The sequence below is a fragment of the Pinus tabuliformis genome, chromosome 6 (genome assembly GCF_031772625.1).
Source record: "Pinus tabuliformis cultivar Carrire ecotype Pingquan chromosome 6, CPIR1, whole genome shotgun sequence".
In the NCBI taxonomy this organism is placed as follows: Eukaryota; Viridiplantae; Streptophyta; class Pinopsida; order Pinales; family Pinaceae; genus Pinus; species Pinus tabuliformis.
Genome location: NC_142292.1, coordinates 1,898,599,039 through 1,898,609,924, shown reverse-complemented (window position 1 = coordinate 1,898,609,924; position 10,886 = coordinate 1,898,599,039). Strand labels below are relative to the sequence as shown.

The window sequence follows — 10,886 nt, the reverse complement described above, 5'->3', positions numbered from 1 at the left end:
AGTAAAAACTGTGCAATTCCTAGAGGGAGCTGGATGTGGACATTAGGAGACTTGGCAGCAAAAACTACGCAATTCCTAGAGGGAGCTGACAACAGGCTGCTGGGTTGTTAGATACAAAAACTGCGCACTTTCTAGTAGGCTGACCTGCTAAAAACCTCTACGTAGTTTCTGAGCTGGGCAGGATGCTAAGCTGCTGATAGGATTGCTCAAAAGTCTGCGCAGTTTTCTGGGTGAGCAGTTGGCCAGCTGACTGGGTGACTGGTTGGAAAAACTGTGCAATTATAGAGGGGAGATAGGGATGGACACTTGGTGTCTATCTAGCCTATCTGCGCAGTTTTTTCAATCAGCAAAGCAGGAAAGTTTTGCAACTTCTGCGCAATGTTTGAGGGGAGTGACTCCTGGGGTCACTACCCAGTCAAACTCTTTGGTTGACCAGCAGGAGGGTTGGTTGATGTGCTTGCCAGTAGTGTTGATTGAGATGGATTGTTGAGGAACTTCTGTGTTGTTCTGGTTGACAGTTAGTCTAGTTGATTTCAGGATTGCACTGTGCAGGTTGCTTGGGAGATAGCCTCAAGCTCTGCATAATTGTGGGCAACTGTACATGTTCACTGAAGGATGAAACTGCGCAATGCAACTCAAAGAAGGTCTGTTTGTTGGAGGGTGATCCGGTTGTCATAATTTTAGCAAAAAGACTGTGTGTGAGTGACTGAACTTGTGCATACACGACCTTGCAAACACACACTCAACCATACTTGACGATAAGAAACCTCAAACCATTAAGACAACATATACTCAATGTCACTGACCAACGGTGAGTGCAATAGATGTTTACTTATCGAACACAACTCAAAGAAAACCTTCAACATCACCAGAACGAGGTTGTAAGAATGACATAGCAATCAACATGTGGAAGACGATAGTTGGTCGAACAAGTGAAAAAGAAGCAAGACATGTAAAAGAAAAACATAAGATGATTTTTGTGCACATGCATGTTACTAAGGACAGGGTGATATGAGAATGACAAGCAGTCCTGCAAACTCAACTAAGAAGTGTACTTCGAAAGATGTTCTGTACTTACCATACTTATCCTCAAGATGATCATGCATTCGATGGAGTTTGCATGCGATCCTAATCTTTTCCATTACTCGATTCCTTGGTCCTTCTCCTCATCTCCTTGGAAGTGATTTCAGCATGTCACCTTTTCCTATAGTCACTGAGGTAGATCTGCGCAATTTCAGAGTTCATTGAATGTTACCGGAATGAGGCCCTGGGAGGTCAGTCTATGTAATTTCTGCATGCAAGACCAACCAAACAACTTGGACAACACTACACAGTTTTTAGGCCCAAAACACTGCTGTGGGATAGGGGTCCTGGGAGGACACCTCTTCGCAATTTCTGAGTTTAGTGCAACTGGACTGCTCTGCACATTTTTGGAGAGCAATGTTAGTTGGGATCTCTACAGGCTGTGGGGTTTCAGCAAGCAAGGGAGGTTGGTGTCTCTGCACACTGCGAGGTTTCAATAGGCAAAGGAGGAAGCTTGATGGTTGCATAAACAAAGCACATAGTTTTGGGAAGCTAGATGAGGCTAGGTTGCTTGGGAAAATGGCTAAGTGTGAGATCATTGAAACATATGCAAACATTGATAGGACTCAACTATGATCACACACTGACACTTAGTGACACAACGTAGACCATCCAGAATACAAAAGACATACTTTGCTTCATGCAACAACCTTCGTGACATGAGTGTGTGAGGTGAGTGTGAAAAATTTCTATGTGATGACAACCAATCATACGCACACAATTTCCTTGATGTAAGACAACATCCCCTTTACATGACAAACAACAACACTTGTTCCCAAATATGACACATGTTGCATGAAGATGAGAACACAGACAACTCTTTAGATCAAGGAGGGGAGCTTGAAATGATCAGCTTACCAATCAAGTGACCAAGGATAATCGATCGCACGATCAGAGGTAGTCTCTGAAATTTGCATGCGAGCCAAAATTTGGGAGGGTGGTTGTAGCCGCTACAACATGACCGTAGCACTACAAATGGACACATTGTGTACTGTCGTACTCTCTATGTCTAAGATGCATGATATGCAAAACTTGATTGCTCAAGATCAAGTCTGATTGGGGTGTTACCCCTGATTATGTGGATTGAATTTCATCATTGGGAAGAGAGTGGTAATTTCTTATCACTCACTTTGTATTGATCCTTCTTATTGATCATTATATAAATCTTCAGCAAAGATGAGACGAGATACAAAGATAGTACATGACTTTTAGGATGGCATGATAGTGTTTGGATATTGGCAGGTGGAAATCTCCCTAGCTGAGAGGAAGTGTTAAAGTTGGAAACTAAGGATAAATTCCCTCATTTGGAAAATCCTCTTTTGATGACACTCTTCACCTTTGAAGCACACTTGATGGCATCATTCTTCATTTGAAATTTTGGAATTTTTGTCCTACAAATGCCTCTTTTTCATGTCAGCTTAGATCTGCCACTATTCATGTCATCCCTCTTGATGAAAAGACATGTCTCTTCACCCACACCAACCACTATAAATATAACCTCATGTTCACTTGATTTGGCACATTCACAACACATCATTCTCTATATGTTTTCGAGTCTGCACTAGTATGCCTAGTCATGTGATGCATTTGCATCTCATAGCTTAACAAGCCCCGGTATTCCATCGATATCAAGGAATCATGGATGCGACATTCAAAATAAGGGACATGTCATTGTTTAAGCTTTGTGTTCAGGTAAAAAACTCCAAAAAGCATATAACTCCAACCATGATGGATATCAATAAACCCATATAATGGAAATGACGTAGCACTAATTATTAAAGTTATGCATGGATCATAAACTTAAAAGCCAACACAAAGGAAATAAAGCACCAAAAGCTACAAACCACTTCAAAGATAAGCCTTAAAGGTACTAGCAATCACAGGAAGTCTCGTATGCATATTATTATTCTAACACATAATATTAAGGTATTAACACACTAATGTTATTAAATAATATTAATTAGCTTGACTTTTCTTTTGTTGCTAAATCATTGTGTGTCCTGATTAGTTGATTGAATACCATGGATTCATGCCGCATTGTTATGAAATGTTAGCTCTAGTTCTATTGTGATCAGTTGGTGTTACACTTCAGTGACTACATCTCAGCAAAAGGGAGGTCATTATCCCTTCCCCCTTGAAGGGTCGTCTCTTTGTCCACTTATTGCAGTGCTTTAAGCACTTAAAGAAAATGATATTGGCAATGTCATTGTGCACGAGACATTCATCACACTCTATCAATGAAATTCAAGTTGAGAAATGTTGAACACAAATTTTATTCCACTAATTACTATTCTAATTATACCTAACAATTTTTAAATCTTAAATTGATAATTAATTAATTAATCTGATCAATGACCTTAATTCTCCATATGGAATGCACTAGATATTAATTATTAAATAAAAAGCTAAAGCTTTCCCTAATGAAAACACCTTCCTCCACACTTCAGTACAATTAAATTTTTAATCAATTTCACGTATTCCGGTTGTTGTTTTAACCTATTGCAATTTTTCCAATTTCATTGGGTAGGTTTTCACTATTGTTATCCTTCAAATATTTATCATCCATCAAATCTCCCTTTCCAACAAGTGAACGTGGCCTTTGGGTGTTTCCTTTTTAGTAAATTCCAAAGAATTTAAAATTTGAAGGTCCCACGCGTGAAACACAAGATGTGTTAAATTAAGAAAGAAAAATTAAGCAAATTAATTTACGCCGAGAGCTACCCTGAGACGGCTTTTCTTCACAAACCCAAAATTCATCACTCTCTTTCAATGAAATTCAAGCTCAACGAAATAGTTGAGAAATGTTGAGCAAATAGTTATTCGCCCATTACTATTCTAATTACACATCTGCACTCATGTACGCGCAATTTCTTAAATCTTAAATTGACAAGCAATTTCTTAAATTTTAATTTGACAATTAATTTTAATTAATCTGATTAATAGCGTTATTTCTTAGTGTGAAATGTGGGATGCAGAGGAGATCTGTAATTGTGTGGAGAGTTTTTATTGTGTCAATAAATTTCATTGTGTGACAAATCTTGTGCATAGAGATTTTATTATGCTATATATTTTTTTTAATTAAAAATCCCTAAATCCTTAAATCTCTAATTCTTAAGGAGCTACATTTGCAATTTTTATGATATCGATCTGCAATTTTTATGATATCGATCTGCTCATCTGTTATTTGTTAGGGTTCCAATGGATGTGGCTATCTTTGGAATCCAATGTTTGCATTTTTTTATCATTAAGATGGTCATCACCTTTTAATTAACACAGCCCATCTTTGTTCATTTATACGATATTGCCTTTCACATTAACCAATGATTTGGCGGTATTCTGTAAAAACCATCACAATTATTGCTCTATTAATTTGCAGGAAAATCTTCACATCATAAAGAAAGTTCAGACGGCTGCGATCCACTAGTTTATGTGTCTGTTCCTCATTCAAAGTGAGTACAAAACACTAAATCATAATCATGCAAACCAAGTTTGAAGCTTAAGGAAATAAAGAATAATTATTATACATAAAAAAATGTATAATATGCAGAAATTATACAATAACAAATGCCCAACGGATATGGGCTTTTTCCACTCTCTGGTGCACAGAAAAAAAGAATATTGAATGGCTGTTTCACATCGTTATAACAATGAAGATGGAGATGATAACGCATGGAGGCAGGCTTAAAGAAGGAATGCAACTCCTCCAACCAAGGCGGTCCCAAAGATTGCCATCTTCCCTAAACTGGTGGTAGAGACAGTCCCGCTGCTAGGGTTCGGTGGGGAAGCGGTGTCTGGGCCTTGAGCCGAAGGGCCAGAAGCTAGAGGTTGAACTGTGGGAGAGGAGGCTGAGCTTGGTGGTGTGGCCACTTTGGAAGGAGCAAAAGCGGGAGAAGAAACAGTTGGGGAAGTCGCAGGAGGAGGCGAAGCCGGTGATGGCGCTGGTGGAGATTGAACCGGTGACGCGTTGGGAGCTGTTGCAATGGGCGACGGTGCTGGTGCCCGTGCGGGAGAGGCTGAGCTCACCAATCCCACCACGAAAACGAAGCAGAGAAGTGTATTGAATCCAGCCATATTATGTAGAAATAGCAGTTCTGAAAGGATACTAGTGCAAATTTGTGTCACCAAAAGTGTATACAGTCGATCTTTTCGCTTCCACAGAAATGAAGTATGTCAAAGATGAAGTATGTGAAGGACGGGGGAGAGGATGATATATAGGTGTTGTGGCGAAGTCGGCTTCGGGGAATTAGGGATTCGTTTTTGACACGCTGTTTCATGTAATGAGAGGAGGACCACTTCAAAGTTCAAACCCCTTTATTTCGGGGAACCATTTCCTCCGTTAGTCTTTGGCTGCGGTTTTATCCGCGTCCCTGCTGAACAGCCCCTTTAGTTGTTGGAACTTGTCACCGACCATTTCCTCTGAGCGTACAGCTGTACACTAGGAGCGTACATTACGAAGTGATCCGCTCCACTACGTCTTCGGCTATGGCGAGAATGTTTCTTGCTCGGCAGAATACTGATGCACATGCGGAAGGGCATGGTCGTAGTGAGGAGGTGTGAATATCCGGCTAGCTTCTAAAGCTTTCCTTTAAAGTCGTCGCCATAAGTATCCACATGTTTAAAGTTCCACCGGCATGAATGATCATGTTTAAACTCATCCGGTATTGGTGTTAGATTTTTTTTGCTCGAATGCGGAATTTTATTTATTTAATAATGTTTTAATAAAAATTTTTACAACAAAGTTATATTTTTTAAATAGTGAGAAAAGCTATTATAATGGAGTGGAATAGCTATGAATGGAATAGCCATCATTCGCTGTAATACTTACTCAAAACAAAACAAAAGTTATACTTACTCATTAACTAATAGGAATATTGTCTTAAAATTCTATTTTTTAATTTAAACCTTATTCTAAAAGTTAAAGCTATCCATTTATTTACTCAAAACAAAACAAAAGTTATACTTACTGGAATATTGTCTTAAAATTTTATTTTTTAATTTAAACCTCATTCTAAAAGTTAAAGCTATCCATTTACTAACACAGTTCAGTAATTTAGTAGATAAAAAAAGGCATTAGTGATAATTTTTTTTTATAATAATACGGATATTTCGTTTATGATTTATTAACTATTAAAATAATGGAAAAAAGTGGAACATAAATTTATGATGTACATTGTTTTTGGAGTATGATGCAAAACCTTTTTTTTGTTTCGATAAGTATTCTTCTTTCTAGCCTTTAAAGAAACCCAAGACTCAAAAGCATTTTACAAGAGTGAAAGCTTGCTCCCTTATGACCACTAATTAGTAATTTCATCATACATGATTTTCCTTGATTAGAGATGTGATGAATGACTTGGTATTCATGAATCATAGTAATTTGGCACTAATTCATGATAAACTTTCCCATTATTTAAAATGAAATCTTATTTCCAGTGTTTAAGGAAACCCAAGACTCAAAACCATTTTGCAAGAGTGAAAGTTTGTCCACCATACATGATTTTCCTTGAATAGAGATGTGATGAATGACTTTGTATTCATGAATCATAGTAATTTGACACTAATTCATGATCAACTTTCCCATTATTTAAAGAAAGTTGACATATATGTTAAAAAAATAAAGTTAAAATATATCTATTTTTTTATATTATTAGTATTATATTATTGTTCAATTTTTTTTCTAGTTTGATTTTTATTTTATGTTATGGTAAATTATACAAAGAATTTGCATTCCTTTTAAAAGCTTAAATTTACTAAAAGGAAACTAACAAAGAAACATAATATACATCATTAATGTGTGGAATATACAGAGGATTGCTACAAGTTTGTTGGAAAAGGGTAACTTGCTACAAAATTTCATATTGAAGTTTCTATAAACATAAGTCCCTTAAATAGTAGAGAGTGAAATACTAATTTCACAAGTAATAGCTAGGTAGTGAACAATATCATCCTTCCATTGCTAAGAGTGACTCATCCAACCTAGTTTGATTTTGGTATTGATCAACTAGAAAGTGAACTTAGATCATTAACCAAAACACCAATTATATTACCAGAGGCTATTGGAACTGTGAACTGTGATGGAAGTGCAAGAGACCTCTTGGAATATGAAACCAAGAGTAAAAAAAAATGTATTAATATAGTACATCGTGTGAATAGAATGGCATCACATGTTTATCTAATTTGTTGTGTATTTACATGAGTGTTTAACATGGTATTAGAGTAGGTGTATGTATGCCTTGACTAGTTAATTGTGAGCCACAATGTCTAGTTTTCTACAACCTCTATTTTTGTGGTCATCAACCTATTATACTTGCAAGCAATCAAAGATTCCTTGAACGATTTATTTTCTTATCATATGACAACACACATTTTTATTAGAGTCTCACCACTCAAAGCTTCTCAACGTCGCCCATGTATGTTTGACCTATTTCTTTGCTTGTCATCTATGCCATTCTTAGCCATCATTTATGTCATTCACGTTTACAATTATGAATATCCTCTGGGCTAAATTTGAGTTGAGTTCTCTGCCCATAGCCTTGAAATAGTAAGAAAAAGCATTCCTATCAAACTCACTCGTTTCAAACATCAAGTGTTTTCTATCATGCCATTTTCCTTTTGTTGTTCATTGTCTCTCCTATATTTGGTATCAAATGCTCACATTCTATGACATCACCTTGTAGTGTTGGTATGTCAATTCATGGTTGACTCCTATTTCTAAGCAATCCTATAGTGACATTGGTCTTGTGCAACCTTATAATTTCAATTATTTAGTTCCAAGCTATTCTCGTTCTGTGTGGGATTACCTTAAGTCTGAGTTAGTGATTATGCTAACCAGTTCAAGTCACATTTTTGAGCTCACCCATTATTAAATTTTTTGACACCACTCTGAGTGAGTTTGTGCATGTATATCCAAAGAAATTAGTTTACAATAATTCTTTAGTATGGTGGCAAACATTTTCATTGGCAATAAAGGTTTGTCCTTTCCATGAGAATGTTGGGATTAATGAAAGACAATTAGGCTCATAAGTTCACACGTGCTCATGCATCATGGTGGAATAGCCTAGCATAAAAATTGTACAAGCCATTCTCTTTTCTATTGACAACTCAATCTCGCTTCTAATCTAGTTGCCTTACAATGTCATGCATCCTTATTTTATTGCAATGAAATTGAATGGATAAAGAATTCCAAATTTGTCCCTTGACTCATACCAATGTAGAAGATTAGGATGATTGGAGCATAGGCCACAAGCCCCATTTGTGTGTTATGACACCATCTGATCCCATAGGGGTCAAGTGAAATTCGAAGCCTAGTCCGCAACATTTGAGAATTCAATTTTAAAAGTTGTTCACCACTTTGTTAGATCGTACTTGTAGAATATCAAGACCAAATTCGACCCTATAGAAAGTGTGCGTAAAGACATCCATTGGAAATCTTAGTTTACCTTTTGTCGAAAGTTTAGTGGTAGTTGTTGAAAATGCAACAATAAAATCCTAGTTTAATTTTGTCCTTGAATTAAATTGGGAATAAAATTGTAATTCCACATCTCATGACAACTTGTATTAGTTAACTAAGTTAATTTGACATAGTTGGCTCAATTAAAATGAGTCGGGGGTCTAACTAGATTCATGTAGAGTGTCTCTTACATTTAGGAGCACTAGTTGAGTGTATTTTGAGTTGTAATTAATTAATTCAGTTTAACAAAGTTAAAGTTAGTTAAATTAGTTCCAAATATTGGAGGAACTAGTGGGAGGTCTAGTAGTGTGGTGGCGCCTGCACTCCAAGTGGACTTGATCCGAAAATGTAAAAAGCTATTATAGACTTTATGTGAAGCTTGCTTATGTTACTTAGTGCAACGGATTGAAAATATTGCTAATAACATAAACACATAGGCAAATTGAAACATAAACATACACATCAACACAACGATAATTTGATAACAGAGTTCACCAGACTTCTTGGCTACCTCTCCGGGTCCTTAGCTTCCAGTGTGACCACTTTATTATTCTTCAAAATTCTTTTACAGACATGAGCTCAAAAACAGAGACTCAAATGAAGAAAAGAATCTCACCATTGTGTTCAGCTCGAAATTTTGAGTCAAACGAGTATAAACTTGCCCATATTTGACCTTTGTGCCCTCTAGACCCCCTAGAATGTGCAAAACCACCTATGCCTTCTATAAAACCACTTTCCACTAACAAAAATTGCCCTCCGTGCTGTGGAAACCACCTCGGTCCGCGTTCCCTAGGTTTGGCGGGTTCGGCTCTGCAATAGGTAAAGGATTTTGGTTCAACTTTGTTTCAAGTCTGAACGTATGGGCATATTGGCTAGCCTAAAGGTGTAAAGTCATGGTATATATTTCAATGTTGGAGGTCAGCGGGTCGAAATCTCCGCCTGACACTCCGGCATTTTGATATGGATTGATATACATATATAGTAACATATATCCGCATTAAACTTTGGGTGACATGTATCTCCGCGATCTGTTGGCTTATACATTGGATATATGGTAATATATACCATATATGGTTGTCTGTTGCAGGGGATGTGGGATAATTTTGTAACCAAATAAGGGGTCTGACATCTGTGGGGTTGACCGCGGTCGACGACCCTTTTTTCTAGTGCCTTCAGTCTCGCAACAATAAATATAAAATCAACAAATCCGTTAAAAAGCACCTCGGTAGCCCAACCGGTGAGCAAATTCCGGTGAAGTCTTAGCAGTTTCGGGAGGTCAAGGATTCGACTCACCTTGACCCCAAATTTTTGGGATTTCATGCCAACATTGGGCAAATCCGGGTTAACACATGTTAGCACCAGATTAGCCCATTCTGTCCAATCATGTGCCACCATGTCACTACTCCTGCTGACATCATCCAGAATGGGTGGCATGTTCCTGGGATGCCACGTCCTGCTAATGCCACCTGGAATTGACCGTTGACTTTGACTTTGACCTTTTGACTTTGAATTTTTTACTTTTTTGCCATTTGCCCTAATTTTTCCCAAAAACTTTGACTGGCCATAACTTCTTCATCCGAACCCGGATTTACGCGATGTTCACACCGTTGGAATCGTATCAACGAGAACTTTGATTTGATTCAATTTTTAACTTCTTTTGAATACTTTTATTTGGAGGAAAAATTGAACCCATTTTGGATCACTCCTCCCCACTGGAAGCTTTTGGACCACCAAAAGTTTGGTTTTAGCTATCGAGTAAGTGACGATAAATTTCCTTCACTTTTCCAATCTCGATCCATTATGCTTTACTTGGATTTGTACCTTTGAGTCGAACTTGAAGATAATCAACCTTTCCTCGTCACGAAGTCCTTATCCTCCTGTCAAGAACTATGTCCTCTTGTAGGTCATTGAGATACTCAGTCAAAAAATATTGGATGCAAGGTAACTGAATTTTGTCTTCGGGATCTTGAATTAATGAAGGCCCATATAATCTCAAGTTTTCAACATTTACGATGGAATAGATATGCATATACGCTGGTAGATCTAGGCAGAAAGCATTTTCACCAATTTTATCAAGTATTTTGAAAGGACCATATCTAATTGGTCTCAATTTCGTACCTTCCCCTTGTAGTCTTTCATTGCTAATGTATAACCAGACTTGATCACCAACTTTAAAACTATGCTCAACTCGATGTTTGTCATGCTGGGCTTTATACTTTGTTTGGCTTCTTTCCAGCTATTCCTATACTGCCTGGTGAATTTCTTGGATTTGTTCAATGAACTTTGTTGCCTTGTCCATATCAATGTGTCCATCAACTGCTATGTCTTTACCAATGACAAAATCCAAGGGAGACTT

At 37.4% G+C, this 10,886-nt stretch overlaps 1 protein-coding gene across 1 annotated transcript; it reads right to left on the bottom strand.

Moving 5' to 3' along the window:
* Window positions 1-4,764: 4,764 nt before the first annotated feature.
* Window positions 4,765-5,193, bottom strand: LOC149266780 (uncharacterized). Its single transcript, XM_089397454.1, has one exon. It carries the CDS (start codon window positions 5,152-5,154, stop codon window positions 4,765-4,767), a length of 390 nt encoding a protein of 129 aa, XP_089253580.1. The 5' UTR covers window positions 5,155-5,193.
* Between the last annotated feature and the right edge of the window lie 5,693 nt (window positions 5,194-10,886).

Coding starts and splice junctions, on each gene's coding strand:
- LOC149266780 (XM_089397454.1), bottom strand. CDS start 5,154: ATGGCTGGATTCAATACACTTCTCTGCTTCGTTTTCGTGGTGGGATTG.